At 36.6% G+C, this 22,342-nt stretch overlaps 1 protein-coding gene and 1 pseudogene across 4 annotated transcripts in view; one reads left to right on the forward strand and one right to left on the reverse strand.

The window, feature by feature from the left end:
- The window catches only part of Myom1 (myomesin 1), a 139,136-nt gene that overhangs the window by 110,368 nt on the left and 6,426 nt on the right, over window positions 1-22,342 (reverse strand). For 3 of the 4 annotated variants that reach the window (XM_048806491.1, XM_015482521.2, XM_015482520.2), the window contains exon 3: window positions 948-1,088. The exons of the other annotated variant lie outside the window; for it this stretch is intronic. In XM_048806491.1, coding sequence (XP_048662448.1) covers window positions 948-1,088 — 141 coding nt within the window. The remainder of the gene's footprint in view (window positions 1-947; window positions 1,089-22,342) is intronic. 4 annotated transcript variants of the gene reach the window in all.
- Window positions 4,112-4,605, forward strand: LOC107139614 (annotated as a pseudogene).

Consider the following 22,342-nt stretch of genomic DNA (forward strand, 5'->3'; position numbering starts at 1 on the left):
TGAGTGCAGAATGATTATGACATGAACCTCTGAAACAAGTCAGAAAAGAACTATCAGGCAGGGATGGAAAGAAAACCCCAAGGTAACAGAGAGAGTCAGCAAAAATCACAACCGAAAGATTTCCTGACTTTAATGAGGATCTACTTTTCCCTGACGTTAGCTGTGAGAGGATTTTGACTTCAAGTGTCACCTTCACTATGAGGATAGTTCTACATTCAGAGAAAATAAACAGGGCAAGGTCCAGCAAGTTCCTGTTAAGCTTTCATTTTGATGTCTCAGACAAGTTTCCTTTGAATATAATTAACAGTAAAAAAAGTAAGTAAGAAGTTTTTATAATAAAGTCAGAAAATTGGCATTACATCGACTTGTGATTTAGTGATTATTCTGTTTGAAATTTACCTGGAAATAGATAACAATCTGGTTTCCATTCAAATTATGTTTCATTTTTCCCCTAATGAATAATAATTAAAACCACATGAACAGCCAAGACATTTTTCATTTACCTAAACATTAACTCTTTTTTTTCCAGTTGACCCAACACTTTATAGTTTTAACACTTTATAGTTAAAATAGGATATGAACATGTGCCTAGGAAAATCTTTTTACACTAGCTGTAGTGATTATATTTAGTGTTCAATCATTAGCATCCAAGGCTCTACATCCCATTAGTCACCTAAGTAGCATCAAGTTCTAATGGTTTTCTTTCTTTCTTTCTTTCTTTCTTTTTTGGTCACATAGGCATCCTCTGTGATGGCAAAACTTTCTGAAAAGAAATTCCATTTTTACAACTAACGAATCTCCCTTGGTTCAGAGTTCCAAAATTCCTAAGACCTTTCTCAACTGTTATATAGTGAGTGCTCAATAAATGTTAGTTGCTACTATTATTATCTGACACAGTTTACTCTTCAATTCTAATAATCAAAGCCAGGCAGAGAAAGCACACGCACCGTCCAGAGAATATAGGCACCATGTAGTCACTTGGCAGATTTTCCTTCTCCTCCCGAGACAGAAGGCTCTGCTTGGCTCTCTTGGTTTTGGGGCTCAACTTGGATGAATAATCGTCTAACAGCAGACTGGAATCTGTAAGCCTGAAATAAAAACCCCTAACGTTAAACAATAACAAAAGTGCATTGAACATTTAGATAATAATAATTTTAAAAAGTGCATTGAAGACATTCAAACTACTGATGAAAGGAAGTTTTAACCTAGGAAGAGTTTTTTCAGAATCTTAGATCTCTCATGTTATTATTATCTTTTATCTTTAGAACTTAAGTGGAATTAAAGATTACCTCTAGATAGGGAATAGGAGTGGGAGGGAAAGGGAATAGCATGGATGGTGAAAGGAGACGGTCATCATTATACAAAATACATGTATGAAGATGTGAATCAGGTGTCAACATAGCTTATATACAAACAGAACTTTGATAAATTGTGCTATAAAGGTGTATTAAGAATTGTAATGCAAAAAATAAGAGAGCTCATGTATAATGGCAAAAAAAAGAACTTAAGTGGAATTAGCATATTCTATATAGACACTAAAAGAAAATGATATTTTCATGGCTTCTCCACCTTAAAGTTTCAAGGGAAAAGACCAAAGATTTTATATTTCCAAACATCCTTTAATGTTAAGATAGTGTTTGAAATTTATGCAATCTATATAAATGAGGTTTTTTGGGGGGGGTTGTTTTTTATTTTATTTTTGGTACCAGGGATTTAACCCAGGTGCGCTTAAATACCGAGCCACATCCCCAGCCCTTTTTTACATTTTCTTTAGAGACAGGGTCTCCCTAAGTTGCTTAGGACCTCCCTAAGTTGCTGAGGCTGGCTTTTTGAACTCATGATCCTCCTGACTCAGCCTCCTGAGCCGCTGGGATTACAGGTGTGCACCACCATGTTGGGCTTATATAACCAGTTTTGATGTAATTTTGCATTCAAATCCTTTGGGAGGACTGTTAAAAATGCACGCTTTTCTGAATGGGGGTCCTAGGCGATTCTGATGCAGGACTCTGAGTTCGCACTTTGAAGCCTTCATGTTCCTCCTATAGGCTGAAGGAACTCCTATTGTTGAAGGAACTCTGGGTTCTTCAAATGATGGAGTTAATATAGGATGTAAACATGAAGATGTGACATCAAATAACCCAGAGAATTACAGGGGTGTGATAAAGACCCCTTTGGTGGTTTCTGTGTGCCTATGTACCAGGGTACACACGGGCACTGGGAGGCAGTCAGTGTTTTAACAAACCAAAACCTTTCCTAGGGAGGTGACATGAGAGCAGAGGTAGAGGAAAAGGATTGACAAGACAAAAAGTATTATCATAATCTGTGCAGTTCCTGGATGAAATGAAATGCATTTACATACAACCATAAGATTGGGCATAAATTTGAGGAGTTCATGGACACCCTAGAGTCAATCTCTGGACAGGGTTAAAAGTCCCAGGGCACACGGTAAGGAAGGATGTTAACAAGGGGAGATTGTGTAGGAACTCTGTTCTGTGCTTGTAATTTTTCTGTCAAGGTGAAACTATTCTAAAACATTGGTAATAATGATAATAATAATGATGATGATGATGATGATGATGATGATGATGATAATAATAATAATAATGGCCCCTGGTCTGGAGAATACTTGAAAAGAAGAAGAAGCATGTGAACAGTACTATATGGGAAAACCCAATAGTTTGAATGGTTGAAACAAACCATTCAAATCTTGACCATTTCCTGATCTTTGAAAATCATTTGGAAAAAGCAAAGGGGGAGGACCTAAATCAAAAGCAGAAGACAGTCCCAACATACACGTAGTACAAAATGGATAAATAACAATGTGAGAAAACAAGTAGGGCTACACAGAGCTCTAAGGCCAGCAAAGAACTGCAGAAGGCACAGGGGCTCCAGGCCTGGGGGGCACAGGGTGGGCTACTGTCTTTGAACCTCCGGAATAGTCCCATGGAAATGGCAAGATTCTTTTCCCCATTATCTGCCCCCTACCCCCAGAGAAGAATATCTAGCTCTCTTTCCATGATCAGCATTAAAACTAAAGGTTAGAACCTTGAAGTTAAGCTGGTGGATTGGTTACCAATTGGAAGCCAGAGTGAAATTTGTTCCTGGCTGGTTGTTCCAGGCAGCACCAGAACGACTGCATCCTATACCCCAGCAGGTCACAGAGAACAGGCTGTGCTTCTACAGATCCAAGTTCAAAGTGTAATTTGCTTTGCTCATTTATTCTATTACTATACAAAATAAAATTAATTATGAGCTTAAGTGTCTTGGTGCTTTTCCTATTTCTAGAATAGTTGGATTTTCTAACTTCTATTTTGCTAGTTTTTGCTCTATTCTCTGTATTTCTATTCTAGTGTCTACAGTCTTATTCTATAACCTTATTTTTCAGTGTTTGTTTGCATCAAAATAGCTATTTTCGATCATTCTTCTTGGTATGTTGTATCTTTTTATGTCATTTTTCCTTTAAGGCAGATCTTTAAAATGATGAATTTACTACAAAGAACACACCCAGAATGTGATTCCATCTCATAGGTAAATCTTAGCAAATGATGTTTGTTGGTGCACTATAATTAAACATAATAGTGGAATTCATTATGTTATATTCATACATACACATGCATAATTTGATCAATCACAACTGATTTTTTAATAGTTGAATTTGATGCTGAAGATTCGTGACACTATCATTAGTTTCCATTTCATAATTTATCTGGACAAAAGACTTCATAAAAAGTATTATGATGTTATGTATTTAACAGTATTATTTAGAAAACACAAAGATCTCCACCTTTGTTATACCCCCTAAAGTTTCTTCAGCTTTTGATTCCTAATAAAAAAGGTGAGTGAAGAATTAGATGTTAAAATATCACACAAATAGATAATTTGGTAATGCCAAGTTATTTATTAAAGCTAGCAAGCAAAATGAATTAGGGAAACACAAAGTTTTAAAATTAACTGTGTAATCATTTGAGGAAAGACTGTTGATAGTCTATTATGTCATGATCCATGAACGCCCAAGTCCTACATTTTACACTACTAAATTTTAAAGTTGAAAAATGTTTTCAGGGGAGTTAAATAAAATATGTATCTTTTTTCGGCCGGAACCGCCATCTTTCAGTAATTCACCAAAATGACGAACACAAAGGGAAAGAGGAGAGGAACCCGATATATGTTCTCCAGGCCTTTTAGAAAACATTCCTTTGGCCACATATATGCGAATCTACAAGAAGGGTGATATTGTAGACATCAAGGGAATGGGTACTGTTCTAAAAGGAATGCCCCACAAATGTTATGGCAAAACTGGGAGAGTCTATAATGTTACCCAGCATGCTGTTGGCATTGTTGTGAATAAGCAAGTTAAGGGCAAGATTCTTGCCAAGAGAATTAATGTGCGTATTGAGCATATTAAGCACTCTAAGAGCCGAGACAGCTTCCTGAAACGTGTGAAGGAAAATGATCAGAAAAAGAAGGAAGCCAAAGAGAAAGGTACCTGGGTTCAGCTGAAGCGCCAGCCTGCCCCACCCAGAGAAGCACATTTTGTGAGAACAAATGGAAAGGAGCCTGAACTGCTGGAACCTATTCCCTATGAATTCATGGCATAATAAATGTTAAAAAAATAAATAAATAAAGGCTCGTGGACTACAAAAGTGATTTTTAAAAAATAAATAAATAAACAAATAAATAAATAAAATATGTAGATTTTGAGTTTCTTTGAACCTAAGTAAGGTTTTGTTAACCCCCTGGGCTTTTAGTTGTATGTAAATTTTGAAAGTAATCCTCTAATAACTCAGTTTTGGAGTAGACACTAAACAATATGTTTTGATCTAGGTAGATCTTATTCCTATTAAAACTACACTTGATATTCTTTATGTACTCAGCTTAAATCTTGAAACTTTCTGAATTTCCATGGAAGCAAGCCATGAAATTAAGCAATAGGTAAGGACTGACTTGTGTACATCCCCAGATGTCTCTCCATAACTGTGTCTAGGTGCATCTTTTTGTACTCTGCCACTCATTGCACTATGTCCTTTGTTAATATGTCTACAGTTAACAGATTTTAAATAAGTGTCTTGGTATGTATGACGTTATCACAACGATGACCAGAAGCACCACAGAGATGGGATGCAGCCAAAGTCCAGAGGCACTCTCTGGAAATATTCCAGGAACTCAGAAACAGGCTAAAACTTCATCTAATCCAAATACTGAAAGGAAAAAATTATAATCTTCTCCTTGTACAACTTCACAATAATGCGTGATAGGAAAAGCAAGAACAAAACCTTTTATAGAATCCCAGAGCTAGAAACGGCCTCTAAGTTATTTATTACACCAAGTCCCTCATTGTACAGATGTAGAAACAAAAGCTTACAAAAGTCTCTATACCTTGCTCATGTTCACACAGCAAGCTGGTAGCTACACTGGAATTAGCACCCATCTCTTATTTTCAGGTTTGTGTTCTTTCCACTGTATCGGTGGTCTCCAAAGGTTATGACTGAACACTCTTTTAATCAAAAACCACTGAGGGCATGCCACCTATATATATATTTGTTTGTTTATTTATAAGTTCAATGAATATGCATTGTATAAATACACTTGATTCGATTGTTAGGAGATTTTAAAGATAGAATTCAGTTAAAAAGAAAAAAAAAGTGCTAGTATTTCTTTCTACATGTCCACAGCTTGCCTTTGTGGACTCCGTTCTTAGGAGATCGTAACACCACATCACACTGCCCATGATGACTTTGATGTTGTTTTGCTTTTCCTGAATCATAAACTGGGGTTCTGAGATCACCACAGCCCAGACAAAATAAAACAACAACAACAACCAAAAAAAAGAAACCCTTGTTTGGGCTGGGGCTGTGGCTCAGTGGTAGCATGTGTAAGGCACTGGGTTCAATCCTCAGCACCACATAAAAATAAATCAAGTAATTAAAAAAGAAAGAAACATACATCACACACACACACACACACACACACACACACCCTCATTAAACGTAGCATAAATTAAAAATCTGGTCTTTTACAGTTATGTTTATAATCACAACATAATCTGGGGAAATTATCCCTGATCCCCCCTTGAAAAATAAATTTATTCACACTTCGACCTGTTTAAGGACTATGTTACATTCTGAAAATATTTAGCCTATCAGCACATTTCAGAAAAATGGTGTCCTGTGGGTACTGTCTTTGCTAACTTTGCTCTCAAACCCAGCATCACCCATCCCTACATGGTCATGGTTACACTGATTAATTGATTATTCTATTTGTCTTTCCCAACGACTGGACTATGTAAGAAGAAGGATGGTCCCAGTTATCTTTGGGTCCTCAGCACTATGTCCAGTGATTGGCATTGTTCAATGAATGCTCACTGAATGCAACGGAATCAGATTCATTTTCCTGTAATTACACCCTAGCCTAAGGATTCTCAATTCTGGTTTCACATAAGAATCAGCTGATGAATTATTAAAAATTACCAATGCAGAGGCAGGGTTCCCAGTATGATGGAATGAGTAGTTCAATAATTCCTCTTCTCAAAAAGCAATGACAAATCAGGGCACATTTGTCAAAAACTCAATCAGGGCTCTGAAAAATCAATCAAAAGCATCAACTACACTGAGAATTGGTTATTCTTAAAAAAAATGACTGAACTTCACATATGAGCAGTGGGAGTCTGTGCCATTCATGCCTAGGCTGCTCCCATCCCCCACCCTCAGCTCAGTACATAAGATAGTTCTATCAAGGTGGGGAAAAGGCAGGAAAAGATCTGTTTTACTGCGGGAGGATGCTGGCTTGATATGGTCAAAGCATGATAAAACTTCCAGCAGATTTGTAACAGTAGCAATCTAAGTGGCAAATAAGCAAGAAAAGACCAGCAGCTCAGCTAGCTTGAGATTGCCTGGTTAATTCAGGCAGCAGACTGGATCAGTCAGAAATCTAACAGAAAAATAAGGAAAAACAAGACAGTAAAAGGAATCTTCACACCTGTGCAGGGAAAGAGGGGAGGGTCCAAGTTTTCCACAAATGATTGGCTGGATGTAAGCCTGTGCACATATGCAGAGAGGAAAGGCGAGAAAGTTTAGGGTCACTTATAAATGACCTGAACTTTGAAACACACACACACACACACACACACACACACACTGAGGGGGGTGGAACAATGATTCAACAAGTAGAGAACATCAGCAGTGAGCATGCCAATCATCCCAGCAACTTGGGAGGCTGAGGCAGGAGGCCCATGAGTTCAAAGCCAGCCTCAGCAAAAGTGAGGTGCTAAGCAACTCAGTGAGACCTGTCTCTAAATATCATACAAAATAGGACTGGGGATGTGGCTCAGTGGTCGAATGCTCCCAAGTTCAACCCCTGATACAAAAAAAAGAAAAAAAAAAAAAGAAGAAGAAGAAGTAGAAAGCATCATCAAAGAGAAATTAGAAAGTACAAACCCATGGACATCGTGGAACAAAAAAGCACTCAGTGACTTGGAAATTTATTAGAGGAACTCAACAGTAGATTTGAGATAAAGGAAAACAGAATCAATTAACTTGAAAAGATAGAAATTTTTCAATTTAAAAAATAAAGAAAAATTAAAATCCTCAAAGACCAGTTGGACAAAGTCAAATACACCAGTATATGAGTCATGGCAGTGAGAGGAGAGAAAGAAAGGGCAGGAAGGTCAATTTGAAGAAATAATACCTAAAATTTCCCAATTTAATGAAAGATGTTAATTTATAATTCTACGATGCTTAGAATCCAAGAAGCATATACACAAACAGATACACATACAGAGACAGAGAAGGACACTTCCTAATGATAAAAGGGTCAATTCTTCAGAAAAACATAAAAATAAAAATACATAAGCACCTGACAGAGCCCCCAAATTCAAAAGGAAAAATGACAGAATTGAAAGAAGAAAAGAAAGCTGAAAAATAATAGTTGGAGACTTCAATATTCCACTCCTAGTAATTGATTAGGAAGAACTAGTCAAAAAATCAGCAAGGACCTAGAGGATTTAAATAACACTATCAATCAACTTGACCTCACTGAACTTTCTAGATAACTTCACCCAATGACAAAAGAGTGACTGTTCTTTCAACATTCTCACAGAGAATGGATACACTAGTTCACAAAACAATCTTAATCAATTTAAAAAGAATGAAATAATAGAAAATATATATTCTGACAACAGAAGAATTAAACAAGAATGTACAACAGAAATTTAGAAAATCCTCAGACATCAGAAAAATAATGACATATTTCTAAGTAATCCATTGGTCAAAAAAATTTCAAAAGAAATTAGAAAATATTTTAACTACATGAGAACAAAAATACAATATTAAAATGTATGGATTACAGTTAAAGCAGTACATACAGTGACGTTTACAGCTTTAAGTATCAATATTAGAAATAAAGAAAGATCTCAAAATGAATAATGAGCTTCCACTGTAAGAAACTAGAAAAAAGATTAAATACAAAATAAGCAAAAGGGAGATATAGTAAATATCAGAGAGGAAATCAATGAAATAGGAAACAGAACAAAAATGAACAAAATCAATTAAAAGATCAAGAAAACTGATCAAGCTTTGGTGACAACAAAAAAATAAATAAATAATAATATTAATATAAATAAGACAAATTACTAAAATCAAGAATGAAAGGAGAGGGCTGGGTTGTGGCTCAGTGGTAGAGCGCTTGCCTCACATGCGTGGGGCACTGGGTTCCATCCTCAGCACCACATAAATAAATAAAATAAAGGTATTGTGTCCATCTACAACTAAAAAAAAAACTTTTAAAAAAGAAGGAAAGCAAATATGATATATCAAGAACTATGTAATGTTTTGAACAACCAACAATAAAAAATTTAAAAAAAAAGAAGGAAAGCAGAGATATAATTTTCAACCCCACCCAAATTAAGAGGCACAGACAGGAAATAATGTAGTTGCCTTTGTGCCAACAAATTAGGCAATTTATATAAAATGAAAAATTCCTATAAAGACTTAACTTACTAAAACCAATTCTACAAGAGATTTAAATATGAAAACAGACCAATAACAAGAAAAAAGATTAAATTCATAATGTAAAATATTTCCACAATGAAAAGTCCATGTCCAAATGACTTCACTGACATATTTTATCAAATATTTAAAGAAGAAACAATTCCAATCATTTTCAATTTCTTTTTTTAAACACAGAAAGGAATACGATCCAATTCATTCCATAAAGTCAGTAATTACCTGGTACCGAAGCAAACAAAGACACTATAATAAAACTATAGACTATGAAGATAGACACCAAAATCCTTCACAAAATATTAATAAACCGAATCCAACAACATATAAAACCAAATGAAGATTATCCCAAAAAGGAAACGTTGATTTATATTTGAAAATCAGTTAGTCTAATATATCATATTAATAGAATAAAGAACAAAAACCCACGTTCTAATCTCAATAGATGCAGAAAAAAAGCATGTGACAAAATGTAGCATTCAATATGTTAAAAACTCTAAACAAGCTGGGTGCTGTGAGGCAGGTCTGTAATCCCAGTGGCCTGAGAGGCAGAGGCAGGAGGAGTGCAAGTTCAAAGCCAGCCTCAGCAATTTAGAAAGGCCCTAAGAAACTCAGTGAGACCCTGCCTCCAAATAAAAAAATAAAAAGGGCTGGGGATGTAGCTTAGTGGTTAAGTGCCCCTGGGTTTAATCATTGGTAACCAAATCAAAACAAAACAACACAAAGAAACACAAACAACAAAAAAACCCTCTACAAAAAAAAAAAAAAAAAAAAAATGGAACTATGGAACTAGAAGGAAACTTCTTCAACCTAATAAAGGCCATCCATGAAAAATCTATTACTAAAATCATACTTTATGGCAAAAGGCAAAATTCTTTCCTTTTAAGATTGGAACAAGCAGTAAATCTGCTCTTTTCACTTCTCACCAACCTTCTACTGGAGGTTCTAGTTAGGCTGAGCAGTTAAGGTTAGACAGGAAGAAGTCCACATCTGGTTACAGATGATGAAATCCTGTATGTAGAAAATCCTAAGGAATCTACACACAAAACATGCCAACACAAATCCAGCAAGGTTGTAGGATACAAAATCAAAATACAAAGGTCAACTATATTTCTATATATTAACAATAAGCAATCAAAAAACACAATTAAGGCAACTCCATTCACAATAGCATCAAAAAGATAAAATATTTTGAAAGAGCTTAAAGTATAACACTTGTATTCAGAAAATTATAAAACATTACAGTAAGTGAAAGATGTATAAGAAATATACACAATATAAAGAAATAGGTCTATATAATATAAATATATGCTTCACATATAATATAAATATATAATATAAAAACATTCAATAAAATTCCCCAGCTTGGTGGCACACGCATGTAATCCCAGTGGCTTGGGAGGCTGAGGCAGGAGGATAGTGAGTTCAAAGCCAGCCTCAGCGAAAGCAAGGCGCCAAACAACTCAGTGAGACCCTGTCTCTAAATAAAATACAAAGTAGGGCTGAGGATGTGGCTCAGTGTTTGAGTGCCCCTGAGTTGAATCCCCAGTACCCCTGCACCAAAACAATGCAATATAGTATATATATTATATACAAAAATTATAGACAGTATAACATAAATATATTTATATGTAAAGAATATTTTTTATACATTATAAAGAATATGAAGAAATTACATAGCAAAATTTTTTTAAATAAGAACTAATTTTTTTAAAAAAAGAAGATCTAAGTTTGAGGGGCTTATATTCACCAATATAATAACAAAACAATGATGATTAAAATAGTTTGGTACTGGCATAAGAACAAGCATAGATTAGTGGAAGGAAATTGAGAGTCTAAAACTATATCATTGCATTTTAGGGTCAACTGATCTCTTAAAAAGGTATCAAAAAAATTAATGGGAGAAAGAATAGTCTTTTCAACAATGATGCTTGACAATTGTATGCCCATATGTGAAAGAATAAGTTTAGAACTTTACTCAAGATCATACAAAAAGTTAATTCAAAATGGATTCTAGTTCAAAATATAAAAGAGGATTAAAAAAAACTCTTAGAAGATAAACAACCCTCTCAGGTGTTGACTTAGCTAAAGAGTTCCTAGATATGACACAAAGAGCACAATTCAAAAAGGAAAAATTGATGAACTAAACTTCAAATTTTAAAATTCTGGTCTTCAAAAGACACTGTGAAGAGAATTGAGACAACAAGACATCAGAAAGAGAGAACATATTTGCAAACATATATGAGAAACAACTTCTATCCAAAATATTTAAGTACCTATAACAATTCAACAATAAGAACAATCCAAGGGGCCAGGTTTGTGGCTCAGTGGTAGAGCCCTTGCCTAGCATGCGTGAAGCACTGGGTTCGATCCCTGGCACCGCATTAAAAAAAAAATAAAGGCAAATAAAATACAGGTACTGTGTCCATCTACAATTATAAATTAAAAAAAAATAAGAACAATCCAATTTAAAAATAGGCAAAAGATTTTGACTAGGCAATTCACCAAGGAAAATATATAAATGGACAAGAAACACAAAAAATAATGGTCAACATCATTAGTTATTAAGTTAATACAAAACTACCATGAGACCCCATTACTCACCTACTAGAATGATTATAATAAGTAAGAGAAAATGATAAATATTGGCAAGGATGTGAATAAACTGGAATCTTTGCACATTTACCACGAGAATGTACAGCAGTGTCTTATAAAGTTTAATATAAACTTTGTATATAATCTGCTGATATTTTGAAAATGCAAGAGAAAGATTACTTCAAAAATTAATGAACAGTCACCTTTCAGACTGTAAATCTCTCTCTCTCCCTCTCTCTCTCTCTCTCTCTCTCTTTCTCTCTCTCTCTCTCTCTCTCTCTATATATATATATATATATATATATATATATATATATCTCCACCAAAATCTTTTTAAAATGCCAGGCTCTACCATGGGAGTAGGAAGTGAGACTGCTCTGCCTTCCTGAATGGATTAATGTCATTATCAGAGAACTGGGTGAGTTAGGGCAATAGTGGACTTGTTATAAAAGTTAGCTTAGCCCCTCTTGTTCTCTTCTCTACTTGCGTACTCTCTTGCCATGTGATACCTTCCGCCAGATATGCAGCAAGAAGGCCTCACCAGATGTGGTCCCTTGATCCTGGACTGTCCAGCTTCCAGAACCGTGAGCCAAATAAACTTCTAATATTTATAAATTATCTAGTCTGTGGTATTCTGTCATAGCAGCAGAAAAAGATTCCAACAAAAAGAAATTACAAACTTGTTTTTGAAGAGCTTCATAGTATAGTAAGCAAATAAATGGATTAGGTCAATCAAAGAAGACAGGATGGAGAGTAAAAGGAGAGAAGGCAGCTTAGAAGACCAGTGCAAACAAAATTTGATTTCACTGGTTTAATATTTGACAAAATACAGCCTCCATTCATGTTCAAAACACTAGAAATACTAGGGATAGTAGGAACATACCTCAATACTGTAAAAGCTGTATATGTTAAACCCAAGGCCAACATCACTCTAAATGGAGGAAAATTGAAAGCATTCCCTCTAAAAACTGGAACAAGACAGGGATGCCCTCTTTCACCACTTCTATTCAACCTAGTCCTTGAAACCCTAGCCAGAGCAAGTAGGCAAAAGAAAGAAATTAAAGGGATACAAATAGGAAAAGAAGAACTTGAACTATCCCTATTTGCCCATGACAAATTCTACATCTAGAAGACTCAAAGAACCCCAACAGAAAACTTCTAGAACTCATAAATGTATTCAGCAAAGTAGCAAGATAAAAATTAACACCCATAAATCAACTGTATCTGTATACATTAATGATGAATGAACTGAAAGAGAAATTAGGAAAACTATCCCATTCACAATAACCTCAAAAAGTAAAATACTTGGGAATCAATCTAACAAAAGAGGTGAAAGACATCTACAATGAAAACTACAGAACTCTAAAGAAAGAAATTGAAGAAAACCTTAGAAATTGGAAAGATCTCCCATGTTCTTGGATAGGCAGATTTAATACTGTCAAAATGGCCATAATACCGAAACTGTTATACACAGTTAATGCAATTCCTAGTAAAATCTCAATGACATGCTTCCTAGTAATAGAAAAAGTAGTCATGAAATTCACTTGGAAAAACAAGAGGCCCAGATTAGCCAAAGCAATCCTTAGCAAGAAAAGTGAAGCAGGAGGCATCACAATACCAGACCTTAAATTATACTACAGAATTATAGTAACAAAAATAGCATGGTATTGGCACCAAAACAGATATGTAGATCAATGGTATAGAATAGAAGACACAGAGGCAAACCCACATAAATACAGTTATCTGATACTAGACAAAGGCACCATAAACATATGTTGGAGAAAAGAGTCTCTTCAACAAATGGTGCTGGGAAAACTGGAAATCCATATGTAGCCAAATGAAATTAAACCCCTATCTCCCATCATGCACAAAACTCAACTCAAAGTAGGTAAAGGACCTAGACATTAAACCAGAGGCCTTGCACCTATTAGAAGAAAATGTAGGCCCAATGTTCCATCATGTTGGCTTAGGAACTGACTTCCTCAACAAGACTCCTAAAGTGCAAGGAGTGAAATCACGTATTAATAAATGGGATGGTATCAAACTAAAAAGCTTCTTCACAGCAAAAGAAACAATCCAGAACGTGAAGAGAGAGCCTACAGAATGGGAGAAAATTTTTGCCACCTGCACCTTAGATAGAGCGTTAATCTCCAGGATACATAAGGAACTCAAAAAGCTTAACACCAAAAAAACAAATAACCCAATCAATAAATGGACAAAGAGGAACTGAATAGGCATGTCATAGAAGAAGAAACACAAATGGCCAACAAATATATGAAAAAATGTTCAACATCTCTAGCAATTAGAGAAATGCAAATTAAAACTACACTGAGATTCCATCTCACTCCAGTCAGAATGGCCGTTATCAAGAATACAAGCAACAATAAATGTTGGTGAGGATGTGAGGGGGGGAAAGGTACACTCATACATTGCTGGTGGGATTGCAAATTGGTGCAACCACTCTGGAAAGCAGTACAGAGATTCCTCAGAAAACTTAGAATGGAGCCACCATTTGACCCAGTTATCCCAAAGGACTGAAAATCAGCATACTACAGTGACACAGCCACATCAATGTTTATAGCAGCTCAATTCACAATAGCTAAGCTATGGAACCAACCTAGATGCCCTTCAACAGATGAATGGATAAAGAAAATGTGGCATATATATACAATGGAATATTACTCAGCCATAAAGAATAATAAATTCACTGGCTTGAGAGGGAATTTCTGTCTAGGGTTATCATGGAACCCTGTGGAGAAGCTGGACATTGAAAATGAGTAGGACATCATTCTTGACACATATTTACAGCCTAATACTGTTGCATATATACAAAATGCTCAGCTGTATACCAGAAGACTGAAGGGCAGTGGTTTTAATGAACAATGGGCCAGCTTATTCTTGGCTCTTTGTTCCAGTCAGCCACCCTCCGTTAGGGTGGCTGGTATCTGAAGTTTCATCTCTTTCATCCTCAGGACCCCATGGAGAATCCCTTGGAGTTAGTTTTCAATCTCTTCTCCTTTCTACTTTTCTATTGGCTACATTTCCCCCTCTTGCAAAACTTTCAAGACAATAGTTTCTTTGGACTGTGTGAAAAGGTTGTTTGGCATCTACTTCTGATCTAGAGCAGCTCTATTTTGTGCTCCTTCTTTGATACATGCATCATGTTGATGTCAACGCTTTGTACTGACCTTTCAATCCTTTCTTTCCCAATCTTGACACTTAGGAGAGTTTCGGGAGTACATCAAAGTTAGTGGAGAAGTGGGAGGCTGGAAAGAGTCCTTTTTTTTTTCTTTGAGTCAGTAATTTTTCTTATTTGTTCTAATTAATCCTATTTTCCCCTAATACATTTTGCAAAAAAGGTTCCTTATAAGAGACAAACATTAATTTGATCAACATCAACCTTGAAACTCACTGGTACCTGGTGTCGTAATAACCTTCCCTTGGCTTTAAATGTATTTATTCATTTTTTATTTATTTGCATGATTAGCCTTACCCTTCTTCCCCCACCCCTTCCCTGTTCCTCTCTATTTCATGCTCTTGGCAATAGAAACATCTCACTTTTAATTTTTTAAAATATTTTTTCAGTTGTTAATGGACCTTTATTTTACTTACTTCTGTGTGGTGCTGAGAATCTAACCCCGTGCCTCACACACACTAGGCAAGTGCTCCACCACTAAGTGACAACCCCAGCCCTCACTTTTATTATTATTTTTAACTATTTAAATAGAACTATAAGTACATTTCTTCCTTCTATTTATTTATTTATTTATTTATTTATTTATTTATTTATTTTTTCCCCATGAACTAAATTTCCACTAACAGTTAACATTTTACTCTCCTTTTCAATAAATTAATATAGTTGATGTATAGCCATGATCTAAAAGCAAAAACCACGGGACCTAAGTCATGACCCAGCATGAAGGTAGAACTGTCACGTGTTCTAGAAAGGACAGATGGATGAAACACTGGTAGATTTAAATATTTTACGGTTCTTATTTATATTTGTACGTGTATGTACATATACACACACATACTGTTTTTATGCATTTGTAAATTTAAGAAGTTGATTTAAGTAGACTAGGCTTTTAAGCAGGAATGAAAGAATTTATTCTATTTTTCCTAGACATTATGTTATGCAAGACACTTGACAATAGTTTTTTATATATATATAATTTTTTAAAAATATTTATTTTTTTTAGAAGTAGTTGGAAACAATACCCTTATTGTGTTTATTTATTTTTATGTGGGGCTGAGGATCAAACCCAGGGCCTTGCTTGTGCTAGACGAACGCTCTACCACTGAGCCACAACTCCAGCCCACCTGACAATAGTTTTAGAGATGCTTTATGGAGTCCAAGGCTGTCTCTTTGTGGACTGGATTGTTCTGGGTTTCTAAAAGTCCCACACTGGGGATGGTCACTTTGGTTGACTGGATGTTGCATGAATGTTACTTGACTCGTTTGAGGTGTTCCTGACTTCTCACTTCATGAAGAGAGACTTCTGTGGAAAAGGTCAAGCTTGTTGGAGAAGCTCTCTTGGGTTTCCAAGGCCCAGAGATCTCTGTGGGGAGGTTCGGTTACACCCCACTGTCTGGTCAGCAAGAAGGTGCTGCGGTTATGGAGGTGGGGCCCTGAAGGGACAGAGCTAACATTTCACCTCCCAGCACAGGGAGGTAACCCCTTTGCCCTTCCTCTGCCTTTGGCTGACTCATTCTATTCCCACTCTCTGAAAAGACTGGCCTTTCTTTCTTCTCCAGCACAATTCACCTGCCTAGGGCAGATGAATGGCATCCTGGAAGTATCTTGTACCATCTAAACCTAATTTAACTTGCAAAAGAAGCTCACACTTTATATTTTCCATGTAAGCACACAGGAAGCACAGAATGAATCCCTTCTTGTTGGCCCTCAGTGGAAACGAGGGACTTAAAAATTAAATGAATTTTGGTCCCGTCTTGCTTTGGCATTCCATAGTTCGACAGATCTATAAATTGCTAATTATATGAAACTGGTATTCCCAGGAGTGAGACTCCTAGTTCATTCCACAAACAAGCCATGGTTTATAGCAGTGAGAGCAGAAGGAGGAGACTGATACTTGATGAGGACGACTGTTTGTGGATTTAGGATTGGTTTTTGAGACCCAGAACATAACTCAATTACCTCTAAAAGAACTGTGGCTTCTCTGCTTTTTGTTAGATTTTTCTCTGACCTTCTACCATATGGAATGTAATATCATTTTATGGTACTTAAGTACTGGAATAAACACCCCAGAATGTTTTATTGATTTGTTACCCGAAAATATGGTTTTCCAGATATGTAATTATTAAAATTTTATTTAGAGACAAGGTTATCAGAACATTTCTAGAGGAAAAAAAGATAAGAGTCCCGACTTAGTTCATTTTCTGTTGCTATAACAAAACACGACAGATTGGGAAATTTATGAAGAAAAAAAGTTTATTTAGCTCACAGTTCTGAAGACTGGAAGTTCATGATCAGGAAGCCCATCTAACAAGTGCCTTGCGTTGTGTCATGACATGGTGGAAAAGTGGAAAGGCAAATGGATGAATGTAGAAGTGATAAAACAGGAGGGGAACCCCTTGTTTTATCACAACTTGCTCTCAAGTAACATAATTGAGGCCTGCAATCCCTTCATGAGGGCAGACCCAAGCATCTCTTAAAGATCCCACCATCTGTCAACACTATTACACTGGCGATCAAATTTCAACATGAGTTTTGGAGGGGACAAATCACATCTAAACCACAGCAAATACAAACCTTGGTACAGCCAATAGCTCTCCAAGCACCTTTCATTTCCCATAAAAATCTATTGATTCAATACTTATTTTTTTTATAATTCAGATGCAGCTACTTCAACCTACAGGTGGACTTGAGTATCCATATAACTACAGCTCTTTCAAGGTGGTTTTCTTACTAATTAACAGGAATACACCAACAATGGAGTAAGGAATTGCTCCATCATGATGTAGAGTCTTTGAGAAAGGACAATGAGTATCGGTTTTACTATCCTGATACCATATAGAGAGAGGCTCAGAAGATTCATTGTATATAGAAAACCAATATGGATCTTTTCACAGCCTCAAAATCCCACTGCTGAGGATACTAAGGAGATCTATGAAAAGTCCATTGGGATTAAGAATTCATCAATAACTAATTCATCCAAAAATCTGGCCACTGCTTACCACGTTCTCTCTCACTGAACATCTAGCTCTGCCTTGACAGTGTATTTGCCATACATGGGCCACGCCACAGGGAACCTATTATAATTTGACCATTGAATGGGTCACATTACTTCCTGGCTCAAAGCTCTATCACGGCTCTCCCCTTGAACTCAGAATAAAAACTAGTTAGGCATGGTAGCACATACCTATAATCCTAGTGACTTGGGAGGCTGAGGCAGGAGGTTCACAAGTTTAAGGAGGCTAGCCTCAGCAACAGTGAGACCCTGATCTCCCCAAAAAATTTAATAAAAGAATAGGGAAATTCTGGGGATATAGCTCAGTGGTAAGGTGTCCCTGGGTTCAATCCCCAGTACCTACCCCCCCAAAAAAAAATCATTAGAGTGGCCCACAAGGCCCTCCATAATTGGTCTTACCTCATCTGTAACCTTTCTGATATCATCTCCACCTAGTCTATCCATCACTCACTCCCCCATTTCCTTACACTGCTCTCAATGCCGGTCCTTACTATAAGGTCTTGCAGTGGCTGTCCCTGATGGTTGAGGTGCCTTTCCAAATCCTGGCTACTTCACAGTTTTGCTCAGACATACCTTCTCTATAAGACCCGATTCTCCGATTTGAAATGCCAATTGTACTCCCATTCCACACACCTGCTTGTCCTTCTCTTTTTCTATGGCTTCCATGACATTTCTTACCCACTAACATCATACATAATTCACTTCAACGCAATATAAAATATTTCACAATTTATCTTAGTCACTTAGAGCAGAGCTTAGCACCCAGGAGACACTTAGTAAATATTTATGGAATGAATAAATGAATGTCTCAACCTTACTGAGTATCCCCAGTGAGCCAGGCACTACACTAACATCTCATATGATCATCTCTTTTAAACTTCTACAAGGCAAGGGACAAGCATTTTCCTCATTTTATAGATAAAGAAATTCAGAGGTTAACTAGCTTATCTAAAGTTTATGCCTCAATGCAAGTAAGCATAGTCCTATCTGATCCCAAGACCATCCACATCCCATTATAATGTCTGAAAATGGATATGTAGAAAATCAACACTAACCTAATGTTAATAGCCAAGGTCAGGTCACAAAAATGTCCACAAGCCAGATTTCTTTGGTAACCTTTTGAAACCATATTGAAGTAGGACATGGAACAAATTTTCAGGTCCCTGTCGGACCCTGATGTGTTTAGTGGTATTTTTTGCATGAATCAGAATGAATTTGAATGTCAGCATAGTCTTTGCAAACTCTAGTAGTTTCAAAAAAGGTTATTACCTGGGCAGCACCCAATGGGGACTGGTGAGTGGAACACGAGTGTTGGTGAAGGGCCTGATTTAAAGTTAGGGAGCCCTGGGAAAGCCACTCAAGCCTTAGTGTTCTCATCCCCAAAATGGTGTTTCTTAAGAATTCCTTGCACACCTGTTCACTGATACTAATGAGTTAGAGTCGACAGTCATAGGCTTGGCATTTATAAACACCCCTAGGATTTTCTTCTTTAGCATTTGTGTCTTTCCATCCATTGTTCCCTGCTCTAAATCTTGGTTATATCAGTGCTCAATGGCTTTTCCCCAAGAAGGCTGTATAAAAGGAAGCACGTTCCAAAACTGTATATCAATGCTTCCAGAAAAATCTGGTACCTGGATGCAAATCTGGCGCACTTTGAGCAAAGGTGGGAGGATCTCCTGAACTAGGAGTTTAAGACCAGCCTGAGCAACATATGGAGACTCTGTCTCAAAAGAAAGAAAGAGAAAAAAAAAAGTCTGGTTGGCAGAGTGTGGTCAGAGGCAGCTGCTGACTATAACTGGTGTCAGGTACCTGTGGAAAGGGCAGGCCCTTGGGTGAAATGGGGTTTGGATCAGAAATCTGTTCCATTTTACAGTAATGAAGAAAAGTCATTTAATCTCCAATTTTCTCATTTCTCATTTATGAGGATGATAATTTCTACTTCTCTGAATTGCCTTAAAGACTCAGTGAAAAGGATGAAAATGCCAAATTGCTTCATGTGGGCTGAATTTTAATCTGTTGAGAATGAGAAACTTAGATGTCTACCATTACCACAGAGGGCTGAAGGGTAACTCCCAATCTTCCCAACCTCCAAGAACTCTGTGGGGTTGTTCTCTGCTTTTAAAAGTTCATTCCTACTTATTAAGTACAACAGAATGTTCCTTTAATGACTTCCCATTTAGTGTCTGATCCAGCTTACTCAGAAGAATGGAAGGCACCTTGCTTCTACAAGGCCACATTCTCTGAACAGCTGTCTGTTCCCTCTTGGGTCCTTATACTACTGAATTAGGAAAGAGGTCTTAAGGCTACACACTGGGCTGTCTGGATTTATATGCAGACTTCTTAAAGCAGTGCCTCTGAGCTTTGTCGGGTCATGGAAATATCTTAAGAATGCAATGAAAGGGACAGTCCCTCTCTCCAGAAAAATTCTCATCTAATTTTGCACATAATTTCAGACCATCCAACACTCTACTGAAATCCACTCATGGACAGAGGTTAAGTAGTATCCTTGCCTAACAGTGAAAAGTGGTCATGAATAACATTGCTCCTTCAACCTCTGATAATATTTGTTGATTATTAGTATAAAACAATAATCTTGCCATTCTTAGATATTTTGTGCTCTATTTACCATAGGTGTGTTTGTTGTTGTTGTTTGTTTGTTTTTCCTGTGATCAAGAAAAAAGACATTTAGAGTGAGGTTTCCAGAATTTATTTTATAACTCGTGGCTCCAAATACAGTTAATAACCAATCTGTTGTACAATCACAATGACACCAAGCAAGCCATTGTTCCTAAGACTCACGAAGGTCAGCCAAGCCTTGAGCTCTTATAAATCTCCATAGTTTCCACTTTAGCACTGGGCATCTAACTACAGAGCGGAGGATAAAAATAGACCAAGACCAAGCCGAGTGCTTACATCCACTCCACTCCACAGAAGTGCATTTCCATCTCTGGGGGCCTTAATTGACAGCACTGTTCAAAATCTAAAGGGATATTTCATTTAGCAAGAAAAAAAAATCATTTCATTTTGAACAAACTTAAATACTACCTAAAGGAATTATGAAGACTTAAGGCGTTCAAAGAACATTATCTGCACCTGTTAGTTTTATGCCTAAAAAAAGAAAGACAAAAATACCTCCAGGATTAGGTCGGCCTTCTAGGTTGCATGATACAAAGGAAAAAAGACATCATTGGTATATTCTTCCCTTACTTGCTTCTAGCTCAACATGTTTCTACCAAGAAAACTGAGTTGTTCAAACATAGCAAGTCATTAATGAATACCCACCTACCTATGCAAATATACCTACAGTAGGAAGGAGCAAGATAGAACGTTGAACACAAGGAATGATTACATTTAATTTCCTATAGAAAGTTTATTGTCTAAGACTATTTATACCTAAAATGGCTAAGTCTTCCTAAGACTCTATAGAGCAAATGATTTCTGAGTATACTCAACCCTTTACGTAATACAAATAGAATCTTTTGTGTAATACATCAGGTTATGAACAAATATGAATATTACACACATGGTTAAATAAAGGACATATCAAATTAAAATAATTTTAAAATAAAATATAAATGTAAAGCTGAAGAAATACCACTTAAAAATAGAAGTTCATGCTGGGCGTGGTGGCTCACACCTGTAATCCCAGCAGTTTGGGAGGCTGAGGCAGGAGGATTGCAAGTTCAAGAATAGTCTCAATAACTTTGTGAGGGCCTCAGCAACATAGCAAGACCCTGTCTCAAAATAAAAAATAAAAATGGTCGGGTATGAAATTCAGTGGTTAAGCACCCCTGAGTTCAATTCTAGTACACACGCGCACACACACAAAAAAAAAAAAAAGAAAAGAAAAGAAAAAAAAAGGAAAAGAATTCAAAAAGAAAATATAAAAATACAAGCTTACAAAATTCTACAGATTCTTCCACATTGGCAAAATGAAATAACTACACAAAAAGTTGTATGCTAACAATTGCACGATAATTAAAATACCCATCTTCTATAGCCCCAGCACAGACAGTCCAAGAAAATGGATATTGAAGATGTAAATCCTCCTCCATTACAAGACAGCTGCTTTCCTAATTGAGGTTCTTGAATGGTATCTATGGAACATTTTTCAGGAGAACAAAATGATATGTCACACACACATGGTGTTAATTCCTCCCAACCTTTCTTTGGAAGGCAGTTCCTCTGAAGCAAGTGCTAAAAGAAATGAATTCACCTCAGCAACAATATTTCCATATTTCCAGCCAACAGAGATCCTTATGAATACCCCACGGCAGACCATGACCTATGAAAGTGAGACTGCAAAATGATCCTGTTCCATTTTAAATGGAATTTCAGAAGGTTGCCATCATACATTCCAGGTAAACCCCAGAAGGCTCTGGCTCTGTTACTGAACTTAGCAGACGCTCCCAGGAGGCCACGGTCACTGACCAAAGGACAGATGTAGATCAGGTGCTGCTCAAACCCAGCAGGAATTTAAGAATTTCTGTTCTTGGAAAAACTTCTTCATGCCTACTTATACAATCACTCTATTATTTCCTC

Source organism: Marmota marmota, unplaced genomic scaffold (assembly GCF_001458135.2).
Source record: "Marmota marmota marmota unplaced genomic scaffold, marMar, whole genome shotgun sequence".
Taxonomy (NCBI): domain Eukaryota; kingdom Metazoa; phylum Chordata; class Mammalia; order Rodentia; family Sciuridae; genus Marmota; species Marmota marmota.